At 43.2% G+C, this 24,035-nt stretch overlaps 2 protein-coding genes and 1 pseudogene across 11 annotated transcripts in view; 1 reads left to right on the top strand and 2 right to left on the bottom strand.

The window, feature by feature from the left end:
* The window catches only part of SH3GLB2 (SH3 domain containing GRB2 like, endophilin B2), a 31,733-nt gene extending 28,829 nt beyond the window's left edge, over nt 1–2,904 (top strand). For all 8 annotated transcript variants that reach the window (XM_056822818.1, XM_056822809.1, XM_056822827.1 and 5 more), the window contains 2 exons: nt 1,213–1,453; nt 1,724–2,904. In XM_056822818.1, coding sequence (XP_056678796.1) covers nt 1,213–1,453; nt 1,724–1,831 — 349 coding nt within the window. In that variant the 3' untranslated portion in view covers nt 1,832–2,904. The remainder of the gene's footprint in view (nt 1–1,212; nt 1,454–1,723) is intronic.
* A 973-nt stretch (nt 2,905–3,877) lies between these two features.
* The window catches only part of NUP188 (nucleoporin 188), a 48,610-nt gene continuing 28,452 nt past the window's right edge, over nt 3,878–24,035 (bottom strand). For all 3 annotated transcript variants that reach the window (XM_001363725.4, XM_056822690.1, XM_056822693.1), the window contains exons 16-44: nt 22,885–23,037; nt 22,593–22,719; nt 22,177–22,264; nt 21,959–22,035; nt 21,118–21,232; nt 19,788–19,908; nt 19,534–19,600; nt 18,980–19,108; nt 17,985–18,124; nt 14,702–14,808; nt 14,196–14,402; nt 13,895–14,064; nt 13,464–13,533; nt 12,945–13,012; nt 12,244–12,439; nt 10,649–10,726; nt 10,203–10,288; nt 9,777–9,922; nt 9,161–9,342; nt 8,869–9,069; nt 8,410–8,502; nt 7,253–7,411; nt 6,477–6,614; nt 5,767–5,841; nt 5,412–5,627; nt 5,143–5,274; nt 4,973–5,046; nt 4,697–4,826; nt 3,878–4,522 (exon numbers count right to left, since the gene is read on the bottom strand). In XM_001363725.4, the coding sequence (XP_001363762.1) occupies nt 4,346–4,522; nt 4,697–4,826; nt 4,973–5,046; nt 5,143–5,274; nt 5,412–5,627; nt 5,767–5,841; nt 6,477–6,614; nt 7,253–7,411; nt 8,410–8,502; nt 8,869–9,069; nt 9,161–9,342; nt 9,777–9,922; nt 10,203–10,288; nt 10,649–10,726; nt 12,244–12,439; nt 12,945–13,012; nt 13,464–13,533; nt 13,895–14,064; nt 14,196–14,402; nt 14,702–14,808; nt 17,985–18,124; nt 18,980–19,108; nt 19,534–19,600; nt 19,788–19,908; nt 21,118–21,232; nt 21,959–22,035; nt 22,177–22,264; nt 22,593–22,719; nt 22,885–23,037 (3,722 nt within the window). In that variant the 3' untranslated portion in view covers nt 3,878–4,345. The remainder of the gene's footprint in view (nt 4,523–4,696; nt 4,827–4,972; nt 5,047–5,142; nt 5,275–5,411; nt 5,628–5,766; nt 5,842–6,476; nt 6,615–7,252; nt 7,412–8,409; nt 8,503–8,868; nt 9,070–9,160; nt 9,343–9,776; nt 9,923–10,202; nt 10,289–10,648; nt 10,727–12,243; nt 12,440–12,944; nt 13,013–13,463; nt 13,534–13,894; nt 14,065–14,195; nt 14,403–14,701; nt 14,809–17,984; nt 18,125–18,979; nt 19,109–19,533; nt 19,601–19,787; nt 19,909–21,117; nt 21,233–21,958; nt 22,036–22,176; nt 22,265–22,592; nt 22,720–22,884; nt 23,038–24,035) is intronic.
* LOC100618970 (stress-70 protein, mitochondrial-like) lies at nt 14,879–17,937 on the bottom strand (annotated as a pseudogene).

The following is a 24,035-nucleotide window of genomic DNA, read 5'->3' as shown; positions in this document are numbered from 1 at the left end:
CCTAGTCCAGTGATGGAGAACCTATGACATGCAGAGCACTCTGTAGGCATAAGCCTCCCTTCCCACCAGATTTCCTTACTAGAAAGGCATAGGGACTTGGGCAGAGCTGCTCCCCTCCCCCTCTCCACCAGGCCTGATGACATTTATTTCACATGCCCCACAACTATGCCCAACAGCCAATGGGAGTACACAGGGGATAGGGTGGGCGGCTCACAGAGAGCAGAGCTGGAAGGGAGCAGAGCACTCAGGCCACTCCCCTCCCCCCTCTACACTCTCTGAGGACATTCCTCACTTCACTTGCTCCTCCACGGGGAGCGCTTCCTCCCTCCCCTGTGTGGAGTAAGGGGAAAGGGGGAGCTAGCACTGTCTCTAAAAGGTTCACCATCACTGGCCTAGCCTTTATACTGATTTTCTGCCTTGGAACTGATGACACAATATTGATTCTAACGGGAAAGCTAAAGGTTTTTAAAAAAGTGATTTCTCTCTTATGACCCCAGAGCATTTTATTCTTCTATTTTAATTGGTATTATATTGTATCTATCCATATATGGCACATATAATACATATGATTATGCATATAATATATATTCTACATATTGCATGTAGAATATGTCAGCTCTTTGAGGGCAAGAACTATCTTGTTTATCTTTGAATTTCCCACAAGGCCTCCCATAATACCTTTTACATAAGGGTGGGAAAGGATCTGTGATTTCACTCATTTCTTCATGAGGAAAGTCCCATCCCATTGCAGGTTAGTTCATTCCTTCTGTGCCTCTTAGAAAGTTGCCCAGGGCACCAGGCACTTAAATCTTACTCAGGTTCACAGAGCTAGTGTATGTATCAGAAAACTTGAACTCAGGTCTTTGGGGCTCCAAGGTCAGCTTTCTAAGTTCTTCCATGGCCTCTCTAACATATAATATGTGCTTAACATATAGTAGGTGCTCATCTTTCAAATAGTCAACAAGTGTTGATTGCACACCCAGCTTGGTGTAGAAAACAGGAATCCCAGTTTTTGTCCTGAAGGAGCTCACAGCCTCATTTGTGCAAATCCTGTCTCTCTCGTTAAACAGAAAACATGGAGTTGTATAGTAAGGTGCTCTTGTTAAGAGAAAAGAGGGATGAGCTCTCCCTAAAGGAAGGCTCTGGAAACCTGAGTTTTTCTACCCATGTTTCCATCCAAAGTTTAAAAAAGAACTCTTCCTTCCCCTCCAGATTTCCAGGCACCTTTGTGGGCAACACAGAACCTGCTTCCTCACCTCTGAGCAGTGCCTCCCTGGCGACGGCTGCTGCCACCATCCCGGTAGTGCCCACTGTGGCTGGTATCCCTGCCACAGGAGAAGCTGCCATCAGCTTGGATGATGTGGCTCCACCTGCTAGTGGTACCCGAAAGGCCAGAGTGTTGTATGACTATGAGGCAGCTGACAGCAGTGAACTGGCCCTCCTGGCTGATGAGGTGGGCATCTTGAAGGGGACCCTGGGGTGTCTTCTTTGTGTGTGGAGAGAGGGGATCATGGATGGGAAGGGACTGACCTAATTAGTGATCTTTTGATGGGAAAGGCAGAGCCTAGCTTCTTTCTGTCCCCATGGCCACTCCAGGGGTCACAGGCCAAGGCTCAGGGCAGGGCTGAGGGTGGTGAAGGATCTGGTAGGGAGGGAGCCAACAGCTAGGCCCTCTTGGGCGGGTGGATTTGGAGCTCTAAACCTCCCCTCTACCTCCTTTCAGCTCATTACAGTCTACAGCCTCCCTGGAATGGATCCTGACTGGCTCATAGGGGAGAGAGGCAACAGAAAGGGGAAAGTGCCTGTCACCTACTTGGAACTGCTCAGTTAGGCAGGGCTCTGGGCCCACCCTCTGAGGGCTGCCACGGCTCCCCATACCTTCTCCCATCACTTCCCACTTTCACCCTCAGGTGGGAGAGAGAAGGTGGGGACGGGGGGGGGGGGAAGGGGGGGAAAGAAAAGGGTGCTGTCCCTTAACTCCTCTTGCTTCATCCTATTGTCTGTTCATTAACTGCCTTGACCAGTTCCTGGTTCAGGGTGGAAGCTGTCCTCCCCTCCCCATCATATAACATTCCATCAGGGATAAAAGGGGTCTCAGAGCAGCCCCTAGTCCCTGATCTTGCTTCTTCTCCCATTCCGTTCTAGGGACAGGACACTGAAGGCCTCCCTCTCCACTGCTTTTCTCAGCCCTCCTGCCCTTGCCTCAAAGCTCACTGAAGGAAGTAGATAGCCACAGTTTGAGGGAGGAAGCTAGGCCTTGGTGGGGGACTCTGGAGAGAGTAAGAGTTATGTGGAATGGGGAAGAGCCTGGGCCCTGAGAGAAAATAGGTCTTGAAAGCAAACCTCTCTGCTCCCTTGCTTTGGAAGTAGGGGGTCCTCACTGGTGCTTATGGTTTTGGGGTCAAAAGGCCCTTCAGATAATGTAATGATCACTTCCTCTGGACCTCAGGCTTTGGCTACATCCCTTAGTTGCCAAAAGAGAAAAAGGGGGCAGTTAGGTACTGCCTGTGTTGGTCCTCAAGGACCAGGGGAAGGGCATATAATGAAAGTGATCTGGGCTTCCCTGAAACAAAGAAGGAAGTGGCTGTCCCTCTCATTCACCTACCTAAACCACACCCCATCCCAGTCCCAAGAGAGCAACCTAGGGACAGGGGCCATAAGAGCCTCTCCATGGTCTCCTTACCACTGTCATTTCAGTCGATATACCTTAAGTGCAGCACCCTTCCTTTTATCCCTCAGGTAGGTAGTCAGACAAGGCTCCTGTTGCAGTCTGTCCCTATGCTCTGTCTCCATCCCTTCTCACACTCACTTTTTAACTGGCATTTTTACTTCTGTGTCAATGCCTGGCTGCTTGGCCTCTTGTGAATGATAATAAACCATCTGTAGTGCACAAGCTTCTACAAACAGGCTCCTTTTTTTTCATAATCAGTCTCAGAACTGTGCCAGAGCCATGTCTTCCCCTGGTATGGTCTGGCCCTGCCCTGAATGCTCAGCTCACAGGTAGGATGGGCTGTGTTCACTAGCCACAGAAGATGACTAGGTAAAACCCAACTTTCATTTATATATATATATAACCCTTACCTTCCATCTTGGAATCAGTACTAAGTATTAGTTCCAAGGCAGAAGAGCAATAAGGGCGAGGCACATGGGGTTAAGTGACTTGCCCAGGGTCATACAGGTAGGAAGTGTCTGAGGCCCTATTTGAACCCAGGTCCTCCTGTCTCTAGACCTAGCTCTATCCACTGGGCCGCCTAGCTGCCCCCAGCAAATATACATTTGAAAGGGTTATTTGTATCTTCTGTTCTGCTTAATGGTCATTAAGCAGCACTATGGGGATGAAAAGGGCCTAAGAGCATGGGAAAGAGAGATATTGGAGTCAGGCAAAAGGGAAGATTGGTCTTGGACATAGGCCACAACTCCCTTACCAAGTTAGACAGTTCCCTTACATAAGAAGGCATTCTCTCTCATTTTGTTCTCAGCTACAGGTCATCACCCAGGTTGCCAGAGAACCATCCCCATTGGGGTCTCGGCCTAGAACAACTTCCAGAGAAGCATTGGGGGGAGGGGGTATTCATATGTTGCATGTAGGGAGAAGAAAGGTGTCAGAATGGCAAGTCCTCAAGGGACACAGGGAAACAGAATGGCCCAAACCACCAAAAAAGACACAGGTCAGGTATAGGTGTCAATTGAAGGTGCATAAAAGTGGTATTTGATTCTCACATGTACAACTTGTGAGAGTATTTTAGTATTATCCCATTTGGCAGATAACAAACTCGTCATATGATTAGTTAAGTGTTGTGAGCAGGATTTCTAGTGTTCTTCCCCTATGCTATGGTGGTTCATACTAAAAGCTCTAATGATACCCACCACACCTGTGTCTATAAACAGTGTTTTAATATCTGTATAAATAGAGCAGTTACAAAAAATGCAATAACACAGTATGGAAAGAGACGCTTCAAACCCGTGCACACGGCCTCTTGTACTGTACATGGCACACACGCCTCTTGCTCAGCTGGCAGCGGGGGCTGGCCTCACTCGGGACAGGATCCGCTGAGGGAAGATGGGCCCAGCTGCTACGAGCAGCAGTGAGAAATGCTCGCAGGAAGGGAATATGCTTTCATGGGGTGTTTTTTATACAAGTGTCTAAGAAAAGTGATCCTCTGATTCCACTGTCCTCTCCTGACCCAAAGGTGAGATACAAAAGTAAGGATGGGTCCCCCAGAGAACCTGCTTGGACCATTGGTTTCCTGTAAGAGGTGCTTTGAGGGGGGCAAGGGGGTTGTCTCAGGCTAACGGCCCACAGGCTGACTGGAAGGAGGAGTGGCCTGTGGAAAAGTCAACCACCCTATCTCTGTACATGCTGGACAAAGGCCTGGACTAGCTGAATAAGAGGTTCTTGGCTCTCAGGGCCTGCTTTGGAAGTTGAGGCTGGCTTGCCTTGAGGTGAAGGAAGGACTCCAGCAGCTGGGGAAGTGGGGGCTCCACGGCGGAAGTAACGAGAAAGGCTGGAGAGCAATGTACTCTAGAATATAAAGGGGAAAGAGTAACATCAGCTCAGATTTTGACATTCTCTCTAATCCAGTTACTTAAGAGGAGTGTGTACTCCTCTGTATCAGGAAAGTGGACCAAAGGACAGGGTGTTGGAATCCCCAAAGGACTGTTTCCCTCTTCCCCTGCTCTGAGGCCCCCTCCATACCAATTCTGAGCTGAGCTCCTGCTTCATTCGCTGTTTGTCCCTGGGGTGTACAGCTGGGTCCCTCAGGTAGCGTACAGCCTGGGAGATGAGCAAGTAGAAGCAATTTTCCATTGTAAACATCAGGAGGGACCTGTGAAGGACCACAAACTAGTTGCCAGAGCTGAATAATGATGAAGAGACAACGACTGAAAATTCCCCACCCATCACCAATAAGATCCTAGGCATATACGGGAAAAAAAAAAAAGACCACTTGGTGCTATATAGAAACGGTCTTACTTCAGAGTCCTGGTCCCCTCCATCTGTGTGCTCAGCCCCACAGCCTGGGACAGGGATTCCTTTTTCTTGTCCAACTGTAGGGAGGGGGGGGTGGAAATATAAGAACCAGAAGTGAAATGAAGAAGATAAAGAAAGTCTGGTAAGGGAGATATTCTAGGCATTGGCCCTACCTCTCCCAACATGTTGAGGGCCACGTTCACTGTGGCCAGCAGAGTCCCAAAAGAGGGAGCCACATCAGAGTCGAAGGTTGGGGTCGTGAAGTTCAGGGCAAAAAGGATGTTGTATTCAGCAAGGTCTAGGGACTATAGAGAAGAGAAATTCAGGAGGCAAAAACCCATCCATTCCTAATCCTTCCGATTCCACTCCCTAATGACTAAAAACATTATTTTCTCCCTGTGCCAGGTCTTTTCTCCAGGACTGAGATATAAGGACAGAATACCTGGTCCAAAATGATCTGGCAGACATCAGGGGTGAAGTGGCGCAGGGCAGCCAGTGTCTTGCTAAGAATTTTTAGGAGGCTATACTGGACTGTTCGAAGGGCCCTCTGTTCTGCAGCCTCGCCGTCAGGATTAGACTGCTTCGAGGACGAGGGCTGGGGGGGGCGTTGGACTCTAGGAGTCACAGTTGAGGGCATGGCATCACTTCCATTTTTGTTCTATGGTGGGAGAAAAGGAACCAAGGATGATTTCCTCCAGGAACTCTTTCTGTTATCATCCAGAATAGAAGTAATTCAGAGTTACAATGTTGGGATTGGAGTAAAGGATTAACAAATGTCTTCCTGGAACTACCCTCACCTGTAAATAGTGCTGCAGCATCTTGCGGCTGTGCAGGAGAGAGGTGCAAGCCTGACATAGGTAACACAGATTTACCTAGAACACACCAGGAAAGAGGGAAGCAGGTAAGGAATGAGAGGCAAATGGGACATTTTTTTAAATCAAAGAGTTTTATTCAGATTATGCTTGTTTCCCCTCATACACTCAACCTTGACAGGAGCTCTGAATGTCCTTTTTATTTTTTTTTAAAGAACCTTACCTTCTGTCTTAGAATCAATGCTATGTATTGGTTCTAAGGCAGAAGAGCAGTAAGGGTTAGGCAATGAGGGTCAAGTGACTTGCCCAGGGTCACACAGCTAGGAAGTGTCTGAGGCCAGATTTGAACCCAGGACCTCCCATCTCTAGGCCTGCCTCTCAATCCATTGAGCTATCTAGTGCCCCCTGAATGCCCTTTGATAAAAGAAAAACTACCTGAAGGAGTAAGATACCCAAAATCCAACCCTTTGCTTCTAAAGGCTCCTTAGGGTCTTTGGGCTTTACTGTCATGTGATCTGGAATCCCATAGGATGTCTTTTATCTACAGTGCAAGTCCAGGCTGAGAGCACCAGTAGTCCCTGCTGTACCCCACCCCCCCCAAATCCCTGGATTTTGCCTTTCTAGGAACAAAGGCCTCATGGCCTACCTGACTAACCTATATGCCAGCCCAGGGTAGAAACCAAGCTGTCCCTTACCTGTATGTCTCTCATGAGCTGTGGCAAATGAAACTGCCACTCCTTCATGAAATTGGAGAGTTGCAGGATGAAGCCTACAGTGTGATCAGCTTCCTCTAGGCAGGCCAAACTTTGAACTGTCCTTACTGCATTGAGGCACTGGAGAGGAAATGAACTGGAAATAAGAACACTTCCAATATAACATGGCTGGGGTCAGGGGTAGGAGGAGGGTAGAAGGGACCATAGTAACTTAAAAAAAAAATCCTTACTTTTTGTTTGAGAATCAATACTAAGGATTGGTTCTAAGGCAGAGGAGTGTTAAGGACTAGATGGGGTCATCAAGTGACTTGCCCAAGGTCACACAGTTAGGAAATATATAAGATCACATTTGAACTTGGGACCTCCCATCTCCAGGTATGGCTCTCTATCAAGCCACCTACTGTCCCCACAGTAATAACTGTTAAGGGTACTAAAGAGATAGCAACAAAGAAAGGGTTGCCTAACTGGGGTCAATTCCTCTCATGAGAAAATAAACTTGGACCCATTATCAACCAGGCAATTATTTTCATAAGGGTCAATCACTGAAAGCATGAGAGGAAAACGAACAAAGATCTAAAGCATGAATTGCCTAGGCAGTATTTCTAACTTCATTAAATTGTCCAAGGGGCAACTCTGGCCCCCTTCCTTACACCCACACCACACTAGATCCCTGTCCACAACAAGTTTTCTATCTGACCATGTGGGGACATGGATGGCCTGGGAGTCACAACTCTAAAAAGTGAGCACAGAAGCTTCACCTGCAGAATTCGTTCCTGATGAACACCCACAAAGTCCAGGGCTTCGGTCAGGAAGTTATAGCGGAGAGTTTTGAGCAGACGTTCCATCAAGGACATGGACAGGCGGTAGACTCCAGGCCAAGAGGGGGCATCAAGGGATTTTCGAGAAGCACCAGGAGTCTGGGTGATATAAATAGGCACAAAATGGGACAAAGCTCTTTTCTCACTAGGACAGAATGACCAGTGAGCAGGGCTGATAAACAGAGAAGTCTTTATGTGTCTCAGGAATTATAGCATTGCTTTAAATTAAAAGAAAGCTTCCCAGAATCAACATAATTACCAGCCCCCAAGACCCTATCATGAGGGAAAAGAAACATCATATAATGTAAAGCACTAGGCAAGTCAGAGGATGTGTGTTCTAGTTCTATTCCTGCTATCTTCTTCTAAGCCTTACCTCAATTTCCATATTTGAGGAGGGTTAGATTAAATGAACTCTAGGATCTCTCTCAGCTCTAATATTCTATTCTATTTAAAAGGGATGGGGTCAGAATAAGGGTTCACTGGGTGGGCCACTGAGGAGGTACTCATTAAAACCTCAAAGTGAATTCCATAGCTAGCTACAGAACCAGCATTCAAGTTCATTCCTGCTCTGAGAGTATGCCCCCTAGTTCTCACCAACACCTTCCATTCTCCCAAACCATGGACCTGGAACAGGTGTGGCAAGGTCAAGAAGTCTTCATAGGGAAGAGGAAGAAGACAGAGAGCCCTAAAGTCAGCCATTAGAATACAAAGGTCCTACACTTGGCTTTGCCAATGGCCGAGGGCTTAGCTACTCCCTCTCTCTGGGTTTATTTCCTCAACTAAAAGGTGGGAAGAATTATTCTCCCTGTTTCTTCCCATTTTCCACAGCTGATAAGTATGAAAAAGGTAATGTTTTTGGTTTTGAAATTCTTGCTGATAAGCCAGAAAATCTAGGAGGGACTATTATAGTTCCCCCCACAGTAGCTGTGCTCTCATGAGGATGATGATTCAGAAGATATCAAGAATTACTTCAGGAAACTGGGACGGTAATAATCCCAAAAGCAAAAAAATAGGCTCATCCACGAAGAGAACAACACTCATTCTAAATCCGGTGGCTGACTCACCTGTACCCGTACTAGAAGCCTGGCTATACTCACCTGCACTGTTCCATTGGTACTGAGTTGATACACACTTAAGAGGGGCAAACAGATGCTCTGGGTGATGCCAGCTCCAGCCACAGCTGCTGCACCCTGGGACACAGATAACATGCTCTGAAGGCAGCCCTCAAGATACTGCAAACTCAATATGTTACTACTCCTCCACCATGGATAGAAGTCCCAAATACTGTGATATATCAATAGCTCTCTTGCCCTTATCATGGGGGATGAAGGTGGGGGAGGGAATGAGGAAAGTAAATAAATATAAGTCCCAACCATAAGCACAAGATGCAGTTGGGTTTCTGATATAATCAGCAACTTTCAAACCCTACCAGGAAATATCTAATGAGACAATTTAATCTGCGTAAGAACAAAAAAGGCAGTTTGGGGTTATTATGACTTCTTGGATCTATGTTTCTGATAGCTCAGGGATGGTGGCTCCCTAAATTGTCTTCTTACCTGTTGGGTTCGGGCCAAAGTGAACAGAAGATGCAGTGCGGCCTCTGTAAAGTGCAGGTTTTGCTTCATTCTCAGGCTCACCTCCAGGGTGGTGAAGAGAGTGGGCAGAATAGGGATCCTCCTGGTAACCTGAAGCCAAGAGTCTCCCTCCTCATCCACTTCACATAGTTCCTTGGCCAGGTGTAAGCCCAAGACACACACCTGCTGGGACCAAGAAAAAAGTAGGCAGAGATAGATGGTAAAAGGCTTCCTATGGTTGCTTGTGGAAAGGGGATGGACAGACTACCCTTACCCCATCCCGCTGATCCTTGTGCCGAAGCCGTGAAGAATCGTCTGTCTCCATGCTGTCCTTATCTTCTGGTGAAGTCCCTGAGGCCAGGCTGTGACGGGTCTGGTCAAAGAGGGCAATCACTTCTTCCTGAAGGGTCTCACAGACATTGAGTACCAGCTGGGAGTACTGTGGGATATCACTTACTGCAAAGTAGACAAAGGATGCATTCACAGTCCCTTAATACCACCTACTATTGGGCTTGGGGGTAGGGGTGAAGGAGTGGTATTCTTCAATGGTTATCTCTTGATCTAGAATAGTATACAAATTTCAACCAAGTGAAGGATACAGAAGAGGTAAATAAAGGGCTAGGTGAAAAGAGAGAAATCGAGAAAATACTGTGTAGTTCTAGAAGCAACGTGTACATGCCACACTTAAGAGGGAGTAATGGAAATGCTAAATTTTAAGAGACTCAGATTTATGCCTGGATTAGCAGCTCCCTAAGGCCAAATCTCCCACTACTGAAAAGGCTCACAGAAAACCAAGACAAACCAACATCAATTCCTGAACTAGAAGAAAGAAAAGAGAAAGCTATGTTGTCAGGGTTGTGGCATCCTTTTTGCTCTCCAGCCCATCTCACCTTTCCATTCTTTCATCTGAAGGACAGTAAGGAGGGCTGAGAACACTTTGGCCTTAGCCTTTTCCATTAGCTGCTGGTCTGCCTGTAGGATTCCCTCCAGAATCTGCATCAGGGAGCTAAGGGTTTCATCCATAGAAGCCAAATCTCTGGGAAAGAGACAACAGTGAAATAAAAAACCTCAGATGTCATCAGTAACTTGCCTTTGGCATCTGGATGCCAATTAACTAGCACTAATCAGATCCAGCTTTCTGGATCAATCATGGTGGAAAAGATATACTAAAACCTAATGTGGGAAATTTAATTTTAATGACAAGTTATTACTTTTCTTAGAGCAAGGGACTAGTAAAGAGGGTCAAGTCAGAGATTGATTACTGAAGCTAACTAGAAGCCAGCACCCTTCACCACTCTTCCAACATAAAACCTTACCTCTTCCATTGCCGAAGCAAGATGAGCAACAGGGTACATAGCATGGATCCTAGACGCAGACAGTTCACTGATGCTGGGACTAGCAGCTGGAAAAAAAATGGTTAAATTAAAACCCTGTATTGTGTTAGTTGGGAAATCTAACTTCCACACATCTGGTGGTACCCCCACCATTTCCAATCATTTCTTCAGCTCACTGTTTACAGATAGGGGTACTCAGAACTAGCCTTGAAATGATGAAGGGTAAAGAAGAATGGCCATTTCATAGACTTGAGGCTTGGAGAAGGCTTGTTTCTATATAATAGATTCTGAAATTGAATCATGCCCCTTACTGTATATCAGTATATCAGTGTATCAGCTGTATAACTAGCAGGCCAGTGCATTCTTAAGTACTTGACTTCATCAAAATATTTCATATACAGTGGATTTAAAAGCTTTGAAACACTTACTAACGCTTTGGTCCCAGCAAGCACATCAAGAAACAGGTGACGTCGAACAGCAGAATCATTTAGATACATTATATCTGCCTGAAAAAGAAGACAGAGAAGGTTTTTAGGTGGGAAGATTTTTCTGATATGTAAAGTGAGTGAGTGAGTGTGTGTGTGAATCTCAACTCTTAACAATGCACCTCAGCCAGTAATTTTATGGATCAATTAAACTATGCCACCCACTTTGAGGTTTAGGAAAGTGACCATAATGAGATATGTCAAGTGTCAAAGAATCTCATTTCCTTAGCTAAAATCCAACCATCTGGGCATGTAGTTCAGTTTCTTAAAAGAGAAAAGAAGATGCTGAGGTCACAAAGGCACAATTCAAGAAAATTCTGCCAAGTCATATGATATATAGCTCACTAGATGAGTAACTATTTACTGAAACTTCCTTGTATCTGAAGGTTCAGAGCTTCAAAACATAAACACAACACCCAGAACCTAGTAGGCCTAGAAGACACTAAAAGTTGTGGATCGTGGTTATGGTAATAGCGCCAATCCCTCAGGGAGACCCAAAGCTCAAACTCTGGCAGTATGAGAGAGGTTTCACAGAAGACACATATATAGTACACTTTAACTAAGAATGCATCCACTGAATCTGAATTCTTAGATCATTAAGTTCAACTTCTGCTGAGAACACCTCATCCAAAGTCTTTGCTAAAGCTCAAGTTCATAGCACAATGGTATCAAACTGGCAAAGGAAAATACAAAATGATCCTTCTAGAATCTACTACTGAACCTCCTTCCCAAAGTGCATACTTGGGACAGACACCCACAAAGAGTCCTGGACCTAAAAACTCTTTTTTGTTGGGACAACTAGGTGGTTCAGTGAATTAAGACCCAGGCCTATAGATTAGGGTGGATGTCCTGGGTTCAAATTTTACCTCAGACACTTCCTAGTTGTGGGACCCTAAGTAAGTCATTTAACCCCTATTGCCTAGGCCTACTGCTCTTCTGCCTTGGAACCCCCAAAATAGTATTGATTCTAAGACATAAGAGTTAAAAAACAAAACAAAAAACTTTTGCATCTATAAAAATTATAATAATTGCTTGTTTCCCTGAAAGGATCAGAGACTGATATTTCTGCAACCAATAAAAGTGAACAAAAATGTCTTGTAGAGAGGATGCTGAAAGACTGCTCTTAATATATTAATAAGATGGCCAGTCAGTAAGTATTTGCTGAGTACCCAGAGAATGTAACAATAGAAGGCAATTGGATATACTCCTAAACTGTGGGCCTTATGGAAAAAGGAAGACTATTAGAAGTTACAACTACAACACAAGGAAAAACAGGAAGTGTCATTCCTGCTGGGAATAATACCTTTATGGTTTTATCTAAAGAGTTTAAACAGCTGTTTTAGTCTCTTCTTTAGTACTCACTGCTGGTCCAAAACCTTAAGTCCCTAGTGATAATTCCTAGGTCTCTCTGTAAAGAGCCAATTAAATGACAGCTCTCACAGATTTGCCCAAAGGGTGGGTGGTGCCTTCCAGGAATATCAATCCACTCTATGACATGAGAAACAAGTGAAATAAAGCTGCTTGGGACACATGCTTACATGGCTGGTGGCAATAATGAGAAGCATCCGCCAGGCAGAGATCAGCATCTGGTACTCCACCAAAGAGGTGCAGCCACTGCCTTCTGTCTCTGCCGTGTGATCTGCCAAAGACTTGATATAACCTGACCAGTAGGCAAAACGCTTCTCACTGGAGAATTTCTTGAGTGTATCTTTTAGGGATTGGTCCAGTGAGCCCCTAAGGAGTTGAGGGGGAAAAAAAGGGACAACTTTAAGCAAGACTGCAAAATGATCAAACTGCACCCCAAAAGGCCAAAAATACCAAACCCCAAACTCCACCAATCTCCCAAGGTAGACAACTTAGGCCTTGTTTTCTACATTTTCTATGTAGATGGTTCCCACAATACTCTTCAAAGCATTTTTCTCCCCTGGGCCATTCACTAAATCCAATGCTGGATGATTCCATCAAACTGGCCTATACCACAGGGCTTCCTCCATAGACACAGAAACTTGCTTTCCTATATACATTCCTGATACTTACAAAAGGTATCAAAGAAGGAAGTCTTGGAGTCTTAAGAACACATGCTGAGGGTACTACTGTGTCTCTAGAAAGTTAAAAATTTCAAACTATCCCTTCTTTTGCTTTGGTTTATAACACTATAAATTCTCTTCATGGAAAGAATAATCTAAAATTTTCTCTACTCAAGCCTTTAAATAAAATCTCAAGAGGGAAAAAGACTCACTTAACTACATAATATATCTCCAAACAAATGATCTTCATAATTAAGGCACAGGTCTCCAGGATACTGGGCTAAGGAGGGAAAAAAGCAAAGAATATACCAATTATACAAAGAAATCTTGCATCTTAGTATTCCATATCTAGTCTTTAGACATGAAACAGAAAGCAAACACAGACAAAACTCATTTGGTTTCTAATGGGACAGGGAGATCCCAAACTAAAATTAGCAAATGACTTTTAAGAGGCAAAGACCTCAGGGTAGTAATGTCTCCAAAGCAGCTGACATGAACTGGATAGAGTCATCCATTACATATGTGGAGAATCAAGAATTCAACAGCCTTTTTCCAGGATAAGACTTAAAAAAAAAAAAGGTAAGTGTTATTTAAGTGGAGAAATACCTAGGATTTCACAAATCTCAAGCCCTTTGAGGAAATAGAGAAGGCATCTGTTCCTATTCCATTCTTCCAAAACCCAGCCTTTCTCCCTCCAATTTTTGTTACAATCATCATCTCACCCAACTTACTTCAGATGTTTCTGAGGGAGGAGATAGAGTCCCAAACAACGGGCTGGTCAAGTTCTCCCAAAACTTTGGTCTAAAAAAAGGATAAATACATTGTGATGATGTTGGTTATTCAACATAAATTCCTTAACTCACCCCACTGGCACTGTTCTCAATGATTTCTCCTTGAGAGATAGGAGAGCCCCAACAAAGGTCATCATATGGTGGTTACTGCTAACACTTCCCAGGCAAACATAGCCCTGTCAATCCATGTTGCTTTGCTCTGTGACTTAACATACTCCCTTGGAGAAAAACAAACCAATTCAAAGCTTACACCTGCTGTTTGTCACTCAGATAAGCACTGATGGAATTAAACCAAAGGCGACAGGATTAAAGCAAGCTGAGTTATGAGGCAGCGATGACCCCTGCTGGTGGGCAGTGAAGAAAATACTCACTTGGTCCTGAGAACCAGCATGGCACTGTCCCGGCGGTCCTGCCACAGGGCATGCAGAAAAGCTATGGCAGCACGGTGCAGTAGAGGAGGACACCAATATCTATCTTGCTGTTTTGAATCAATTAACTCTAGTACCACCTGGAGACAACTCCATTCTCCAAGACTGAATTCCTGGAAAAGAACAGAAAGTTCAGACTACCTGCCATCAGTCTTTGGAGGATTGAGCACAGAGCTGGCTTCCTATAGAGAACTTCTTCTAGGTCCTGCAGCCAGCCCAGATTCATTTTAGGAGAGGAACTTACTTTGGAACCATCATTTCCATCCTTTACTTCAAGGTTCAAAAAAAGCTCAATGAGGCCAGGTTGAGTCTCCACAGCAACAGTGAGAAACTCTAGGATCATAACCTTGATGCGCATATCCTCAATCTTGCTCTGTAGCCTAGTCAGAAAAGCATCCCGGATAGCAGCTGCATCACTGCCCAGGCAGGCATACACGGACATCGGGGCAACCTGTGGGAACACCAAGGTTTACTGCTCTGCCAATGTAGCAAATGTTCTCCCACAGAGTCCCAAGGTGGGCCAACTGTTTGAAGGAGCAAAAAGGGAAAAAGAATAATTTAGGAAAGCTACAAAAGAAAATTACAGTACAAGGAGAGGTCTATTCAGAGAAAACCATTTTACAAACCGCATAAACTTCACCATCTCCTTTAATAGCTATTTCTCCTCAGGTAAAGTTTTACATGGTTCCAAGGTAGCAAAGTAAAGAAAAATCACAATTTTCAAGATTAACTTGTAAAGAAGAATCTTACCGTTGCCAAGCGTTTCAGCAGCTGGATGGCAAGTCGTGGCAAGGCAGGATCATGTTTGTGATAGATGTATTTGGCCAAAACAGCAATAAGATTGTTCCCATGGGCACCTAGAAAAACACAAGAAGAAAGAGAAATTTCAAAAGTTATCTGATCCATGGGACCACAGAGAGATGACTACTCAAAAATGGTAAAAATAACCTGTAAACTATTCGAAAATATGTAGGTGCCACAGAAATCCAAGGAAACCACATTATCTTATCTTTTGCTAATTGTAAGTGGATGAAGATATGAGAGCAAGATATTGGAAAATCTGATATTGCACAATAAAATTATATGTTGAACGGTGTCTTCCAGTTAATGGGTCAGTAACAATAATTAGAATGGCAAGGCTCTAAAGAGAAACTGGCCTTTTGGAGAATGAAAGAATTTTTTTTTTAACATTTAGAACTTCATATTATCTGAATTACCTGTCAAATGATAATTAGCTAATACACTCACTAGAACTTATACATTAAGGAAATTATAGACAGAATACTACAAAAACACAGTAAGATTGAAGTTTGCCCATTTCTGCTCAGGAAGGTCTTATGCCCTCTGTTCCTAAGCTTCACAAATGTTTTCCTGATTTATGCTCCAGTCAAGATCAACTGGTGACATTATTGCTTCCCTTCTTTCTGATCTTCCTTCTGTTCCCCAGAAGTAGAATTTCCAGAGCCTTCTCACTCAGAGGCCATCTTTGTATATGCCATTTCAAAGAGCTTTAATGATGCTTGTTGTAGAGTAGATGCTGCCTGCCTGATGTTTTCTCCTGTTTCACTATCTTTGTGAGCTAAGAGCTCTCTCATTTTAGAGATTTCATCTTTACGTTTGTTACATTTATCTGCTAGAAGTTGGTCTTTGAATTCTTCCATCTTTGTTTCAGTATCATGAATAATTCCTTCTACCATATTGACAGCTTCTACACGTTCTTTCTTTCTCCTGTCTTCCTCAGCATACTTCTCTGTGTTCGTAACCATATTTTCAATGTCATCTTTGCTTAATCCACCAGAAGACTGGATCACAATTTGTTGTTCCCGTCCTGTGCTTTTATCCTTTGCAGAAACACGTACAATTTAATTAGCATCAATGTCAAATGTGACTTCAATCTATGGAACTTCACGTGGAGCTGGTGGAATTCCATCAAAGTAAACTGGCCAAGAAGTTTATTGTCTGTTGCCATCTCTCTTTCCCTCTGGTACACTTTAATTTCTACCTGTGTTTGACCATCAGCAACTGTAGAAAACACGTGGCTCTTCTTGGTTGGAATAGTTGTGTTGCTATTGATTAGTTTGGTGAAGACACCTCCTAATGTTTCAATGCCCAGAGAAAGGGGAGTAACATCCAGAAGCAGCACATCTGTGACATCTAATACACCTCCTTGAATGGCAGCTCTAATAGCCACAGCTTCGTCAGAATTGACAGCTTTACTAGGGGCCCGGCCAAAGAGTTCCTGTACTGTCTGCTGAACCTTGGGCATTCTGCTCATGCTACCAACTAGAATGACTTCTCCAATGTCACTCTTGCTGACTTCAGCATCTTGCATGGCCTTCTGGCATGGGGAAATAGTCCTCCTGATGAGATCAGTGATGATCCCCTCAAAATGAGCTCAAGTTAACTTCATGTTCAAGTGCTTGGGCCCAGAAGCATCCATATCAACTGGTGACATTATTGCTTCCCTTCTTTCTGATCTTCAGATCAGATAAGGTAAGTTGATATCAGTCTGCACAGAAGAAGAAAGCTCACACTTGGTCTTCTCAGAAGCTTCCAGTACTCGTTGAAGAACCATATTGTCTTTGGTAAGGCCACGTCCTGTCTCTCTCTTGAACTCCTTTACAATGTGCTGGAGGAAGGCCTGGTCTAAGTCTTCACCACCTAGAAAAGTATCTTCATTGGTAGATTTCATCTCAAATACACCTTTCTGAATTTCCAGGATAGAAATATCAAAAGTTCCACTACCTAAATCATACACAGCAATGACTTTGTCTTCAGATTTTTTTTTTTAAACCCTTACCTTCCATCTTGGAGTCAATACTGTGTATTGGCTCCAAGGCAGAAGAGTGGTAAGGGCTAGGCAAGGGGGTCAAGTGACTTGCCCAGGGTCACACAGCTGGGAAGTGTCTGAGGTCAAATTTGAACCTAGGACCTCCAGTCTCTAGGCCTGGCTCTCAATCCATTGAGCCACCCAGCTGCCCCCCTGTCTTCAGATTTGTCTAATCCATAAGCCAAGGCAGCAGCTGTAGGCTCATTAATCACTCGAAGTACATTTAGGCCAGATATTTGTCCAGCATCTTTGGTGGCCTGTCCCTGAGAATCATTGAAATAAGCAGGCACAGTGATAACAGCATTTTTTGCTGAATGTCCTAGATAGTATTCTGTAGTCTCCTTCATCTTCATCAAAACAAATGCACCTATCTGACTTGGGGAATATAGCTTCCCATGGGCTTCTACCCAGGCATCACCATTGGAGGAATGGATAATTTTGAAAGGAACATTTTTAATGTCTTTTTGCACTTCAGGCTCATCAAATCGATGACCAATGAGGTGCTTGGTGGCATAGAACATGTTGTGTGGGTTGGTGACAGCTTGTCGTTTAGCTGGCATGCCAACAATGCGCTCTTTGTTTGCTGTGAAGGCTACTCTTAAGAGAGGGAGTGGTTCTGGCACCTTCAGCATTCTCCAACACTTTTGCTTGTTTCCCCTCCATTACTACTATGCAGGAGTTAGTTGTCCCCAAGTCAATACCAATAACTGCCCCCTTAATTGTTTCTGATGCATAGTCTCGCCTTGAAATAATTCGAAAAGGCTCATGACTAAGACCATTCCAGGATGGCGGAGACTGGCAGCTGGGCCCCAGGAGGTGGCTCCAGCAAGGCGAGTGACAGCAGTGCAGCTGGCATTGAGCATGACGGAAGGCAGGCAAGGGTGGGCAGCGAAGCAGACTGAAAGCACCAGAGAATGAAAGAATTTTAAGGTTCAAAGGAATCAAAGAAATTAGCTAGCTTAGCTTCTTTGTTGTGAAGATGAGGAAACTGAGGACAAGATCTACCTAAGATGGTAAGATTTAAGTCATTAGAATTTATCTCTCAGTTGAATGATAGCCAGATTACCACATGGTTTCCACAAGTAGTGGCTGAAGAACTACTAGTCTCAACATGGAACCAATTAGGAAAAGTTTTCTGCTAAACCCTGCATAAAACCCTACACTATATATAGACCTAATGCTGATCATGAGAGAGGTACTTACCATGTTGAGTGAGAGCCTGTTCCAGGGGAGACACCACATTGGAAGGAGGTTTCAGTCTAATAACGTTGTTGGTCACTGAGAAAGCCAGTTTCACTGTCTTGATAAGTAGTTGACCTTGTCCCTGGCCTTCTGTCCCATCACTGAAAAACCAAATGAAAACTCAAGTTGATTCATCCAATTGTTATTCTCATCATATGTGATCTTTCAACTGAAGGGCCTGACAGTGGTCTAAGACTACTATAACTTCTGGCAGACAACCCAGGCCAAACTCAAGACTAAAGTAGCAAACTCCCTTAGCTCAAATGATATAATGAATATAAATTATTCTGCATACTTTAAAGTGTTAGAGAAACATGAGTTATTATCATCAGTTATGTAACAGTCTAGAGGTAAAGTGTAATCATACAGTAACATACCACCCACTGCCACACACACGCAATGAAATAATACCATGTAGAGAAGCATACTGTATGAGCAATTATTTCTGAATAAGAATAGCATGACTATAGCTTGAAGCAGAACCCTACTATAATTCACAACAATCAAATTGGGGCTGCAATCAAGTTATCTATTCGGAGAGCAGAAAGTGAAAGTCTTCACATGTATAAAGGAGTATCATATTGTTTGTCTCTTCAATGGGTGGGGCAGAGGCTGGAGGGAAAGAATTTAGAACTCAAAATAGAAATAGTTTGTAAAAAAGAAGGGAAAAAACCTTCTTGTAGACCACATTCTAGGCAAATTTAAATTAGAATAACCGGGAGATATGGGATCAGTAATGACAATACAAATACCACAGAGAAAACTTTTTCTCTTGGCTAATACATATGCTATAGATCTGTCTGTAGCCAGGAGTATAACATACAGAAAGACAGGGAAAGGGATACCATTTGTTAGCACAGAGGTTAGCATCTTCTGTTCACCTCAAGAAAAACCATTAAAATCCATCTGATAAGAAATTGGAAAGTCCTATCCTGCTGGTGGGAAATGGAACTTACCTTCTGGGCTGAGCTGCCATTACCATGTCAATGGTATCCACACCAATGCCCATGATGTTGATGACTGCTTGACCAGCTTCAGTGTTGGCCAGACTACAGATACAGAGAGACTGTAGGCTGGGAGAATGGCTAAAAAAACAAGACAGTTCTGAGTCCCTCAAAAGCCAGAAAATACATCTTTGGATCATAAGAGCAAGGTTAGAAAAGCATAACTTGCCAGACTCCATTTATAGAGCAATAAGGAGCCTTTTCTAGATAGTCAAAGACTTTTAACAAGCAATCTGGCCTGTTTTGTCCTTTGATCTCCAAATGCAGATAGCACACGAAAAGCAAATCCACATTAAATTTGTAGGGAAATGTACCACTGAAAGTTTTTTCAATCAAGTGACAAGTAGCCTAGGCCACACATACAGTCTACTGCTCCTCCAGAAAAGAAGATATGCTAGCTTTGCCCATTAGGCTTTTACTTTTCTTTCCAAGGTTTGCTGGAGTGGCTGCTGGCACAAGAAATAGAATCTAAACTTTCAAACCCCATCAACTCTTTCCCATCTCACCTGCTATGAATGTCTGATTCATGGCACAGATTCAAAATTGCATGGATCAGTTCAAGTATCAGGCAGCCTGAAATCAGAAAGAAAAGAAAGAATCTAAGTCAAGATGATGGGGAACACAATCCAGAAAACTGTTATAAAATCTTATGCTGCGGGACTTAACATACCACAGGAAAGGAAAATCATCAGAGAAATAGTAATCACACCTTTATTGAGCCCTCAAATCCCCACATGTTCTCTTTTAGGTATATCCTTACCAATTTGTTCTCTCACTCCATGGACATTGTAACGCCACTTGTGATAGCTGGGAAGCATCTCCTTCAGCACAAACATGATGCAAGGGGCCAGCCCTTGGCTCTGGGTGCTACCAAGCTGACCCTATAGGAAACCATTTCATGAGGTCTATTGCTATGAAGCCTTTCAATTACTGCAGAATAAACTGCCAAGAGTCAAAGCCCAAATAGAATTAAGGTAATGCCTTTGCATCATATAGAAGCAGGAAGCCAGAGGATACTGATAAGAGAAATAATATTTGTTAAGCCCTTAAGTCAAACAAACAGTTTGTTAAGCCTTTAAGTCAAATGAACAGTCCATATGAGGCCCTTATTCATTTGGGAAAGCAAACCAGGAGGCATAAGCACCTAACCAAACAGTGTCAGCATTAGGGAGGAGACAAACTAATAGGGAAGAAAAGAAGTTATTTTCAGCATTGAAGAATATATGGACTGCCTGCCCTTTGATCCAAACATAGCAATACTGGGTTTATACCCAAAAGAGATCATAAGGAAAAAGATTTATACAAAAATATTCATAGCTGCACTCTTTGTGGTGGCAAAAAAAAAGGGAAAATGAGGGGATGCCCTTCTATTGGGGAATGGCTGAACAAATTGTGGTATATGTTAGTGATGGAATACTATTGTGCTCAAAGGAATGATGAACTGGAGGAATTCCATGGGAACTGGAAATACCTCCAAGAATTGATGCAGAGTGAAAGGAGCAGATCCAGGACAACATTGTACACAGAGACAGATACACTGTGGCACAATTGAATGTAATGGACTAATGGACTTCTCTACTAGCAGCAATGCAATGATCCAGGACAATTCTGAGGGACTTATGAGAAAGAACACTATCCACATTCAGAGGAAAAATTGTAGTAGAAACAAGACAAACTGCTTGATCACACGGTTAAATGGGAATATCTTTGGGGATGTAGACTCTAAATGATCACCTGAGTGCAAATATCAATAATATGGAAATAGGTCTTAATCAATGACACATGTAAAACCCAGTGAAATTGTGTGTTGGCTTTGGAAGGGGGGTGAAGGGAGGGGAGAGAAAAAAACATGAATCTTGTAACCATAGAAAAAATACTCTAAATTAATTAATTAAATAAAAAATTTTCCCAAAAAAAGAATATATGATTTCTCCCTTGAACATTCTGTAGTCATGTTTACACAAGGGAGATCTCACAGCTTAAACTCCCTGTACTGCCACTACCAAACATAATTCAAGGAAACAGAATCTTGTAGGGTAAATGCTTCTTGTAGGATAAATGCTTCAGAACCATAAATGACAAGAACTTACCTTGACAAGAGTGGTGATTAAGCGCAAGAAGGCAATAGTGACTCCATATTCACCTTGTGGCTGCTCACTATTCATCAAGAGATTTCCATAACCCCCTGCATTCATTCCCTCAGCACTGATAAAGGAGAGAGAAGCAGCATGAAACCCAAAACACAATTCTTGCATTCCCAGGGAAGCACCAAATTTTTCATAGAGCATTCCAGTTACCTCTCAGGAAGCCTAAGTATAACAGCTGTGCGAGAACTCTACAAAATGGCCTGTTTTATGCTTAGTGGACATAAAATAAAATACATTTCATTCAAAAGGGTTTTCAGTAAAGGATACATTCTCATGCCTAAAAACATGCAGTATAAACATGCTTAAATTATAAAGAAGAGTAAGGTAAAAATGAGCAGAAAAGATGGATCCTACTGTTCTATGAGTTGAGGGCTGCTGGGCTCATTGAAACTCCTGAGGAATAGGAACAATGATTTGGCCATTTTGCATTTTAAGAACAGTGGGTCAAATTCCAGGACCCAGGATACACGGATTCTCTAGATTAGAAAGTAAACACCCACACACTTTAGAGTAAGTGCTGCTGGATGCCAAACATGTTCTTCAACAAGGCTTTCTGGTGGAAAAAGAGCCATAAGCAATAGCCTCCCCACCTTGTCCCCTCTTTAAACCAGCCCTTCTTTCCTTGTCACCTCTTGCATCCAAAATGGAAGATGAATGGGCAAGTGGCAGCAGGAAGCAGGTAGATAAAGAGGAATTATTCATTCATTCTAATTATTAATGAGGATGCTCTAGGTCTCTTAACAGATTTTCCCCACCCATCCCCCCCAGCTAAGAGTTGGCTCACCTAATCATCTGACTCATATTGGAGACTGGATGGGCTACGAATGGCAGAAACCCTGTATGGCGAAGATCAGTCCAAACCTATGAAGGAAAGAGAGAAGCTAAATATTTCCTTTTTGCTCCATCTGTGCATACTGTGATAAAGGATGGAAAGGTTTATACCTTTCCATCCTTTATCACAGTATTCCATAATCTTCAAGTGCTAGGAAAATGGATTTTCACCTTAGCTGGATTCCGGGCAGCTAATACAGTCAAACAATTGACACAGGAAGCAATGACATCCACAGGAGGAGAGATCACAGTTGTTAACCTAGTTGAGGAAAGAAAATCAGGCCCTGGAATTTCCTGAAAGTACTGCACTCCGTAAAAGTAGTAATACTATTTGTTCCATGACAAATATTATTTCCAATTCTTCTCCTTCCAAGTTTCTCTTCTCAGTTAGGCTAAACAGGAAAGCCCTCTACTGGAAGAAGAGTAGCTATACCAATGCCACCCACTGAGTAAACTGGCTTTGGACCAATGAATGTGTTGTCCTAGTTCCTAGAAACCCCAACATGTTTGAGAGTAATTACTCAGAGCAGGAAAACTAGGCTTCAAATGTTTTCATATAACTAGGAGACTGTTCATCAGTAACTTACCTCTGCAACAACATGTAGATGCGTGAAGTGATTGGCAGGAGACAGTCAGCTATGGACAAATCAGTGCTGATGACCTTGTGAACCAGGTCAATGACAGGTTTGACCCGCTGGCAGTGCTGAATCACATCTGAGGGGAAAGGTAGTTTGTGGGCTTGAAACTAACTCCTTTTGGATCATTGACCAATCCTATGTGAAGCAAATCAGCAAGACAATCCCTTGATGGTCCCAAGTTCTACCTTCCTGTTTATTCACTTCCCTCTCCCATTATGACTGACTCCCAAGTTGTTCTTACCTGCTGTGGATACAACATGCAGTAGCATTTCAATCTCACAAGTGAACAGAGTCCAACTGCTGTAGGAGTATTCCCATCGTACTAGATATGCCCGGTCATCCAGCATTACCTGACCCACTGTGCCCTGAGGTATACGAAGATTGGTCTGACCCCCTATGGCAGGAATGAAGAAGGAAGAAAAACCACGCTAATTCCTGGCCACTCAAAAGCAAGATAACTCATTATATCTCCATTCTTTTTCTTCTTCTTTTTGAAACCCTTACCTTCTGCTTGGAACTGATACTAAGTGTTGATTCCAAGGCTGAAGAGCAGTAAGGCCTAGGCAATTGAGGTTAAGGGACTTATCCAGAGTCACACAGCAAGGAAGTGTCTGAGGTCACATTTGAACCCAAGATCTCATGTCACCAAGCCTGACTCTATCCACTGAGCCACCTTATATGTGGGTATATAGGTTACAAAGCATTTCCTTCACAATATCACCATTAGGAAGGTAAATATAAATATATTATCCCCATTTTACAGCTGAGGCAACAGGTTCAGAAACATCAAGTAATTTGCCCAGATGTTTAGTCATGAAGCTGAGAACCACTTCATGTTCAATGTTTTTCCCATCCCATACTGCTTCCGTAAAACATTTTCTACTACTCTGGGAGAAGTACTCTTCCCAACAATCTCTGAGAGAGTTTAGAGGTCTTCCTTCCGTTTTAATGACAGAGAAAACAAAACAGCAGCTAAGCGACTTGGATTCCCAAAGTTCCAAAGTCAGTCAGCAAAAACTTGAGGATTAGAATTCCCAGGCTGATCTTCCAGCTTCGCGGGTCTGTAGTCACACAATGCTTTGTGTTTAAAAATGGTTATTTCCCAGGCATCATCATAACTTCACAATAATGGCAACCTTGTGTTCGTGCCTTACTTTAATGTTTGCTGAATGTTTTCCTCACAGGACTGAGAGGTAGGAATACATGAAAGCAGAAAATAATTGGTTTAAAGAAGTCCCTTTAGAAGGAACCTTTCCATTAAATATAAATTATGAAGATGTCTAAATAGGACTTATTCAGAGAGACCATCATAAAATTAAGTAAGAAACCACTATAAAATCAGCTAAGACTGGAGGGCAATTTGGAACTATGCCCAAAGGGTGGCTAAAAGAC

This window comes from Monodelphis domestica, chromosome 1 (assembly GCF_027887165.1).
Source record: "Monodelphis domestica isolate mMonDom1 chromosome 1, mMonDom1.pri, whole genome shotgun sequence".
NCBI lineage: Eukaryota > Metazoa > Chordata > Mammalia > Didelphimorphia > Didelphidae > Monodelphis > Monodelphis domestica.
The sequence above is the reverse complement of the archived record's forward strand: the minus strand, read 5'-3'. Positions and strand labels throughout refer to the sequence as shown.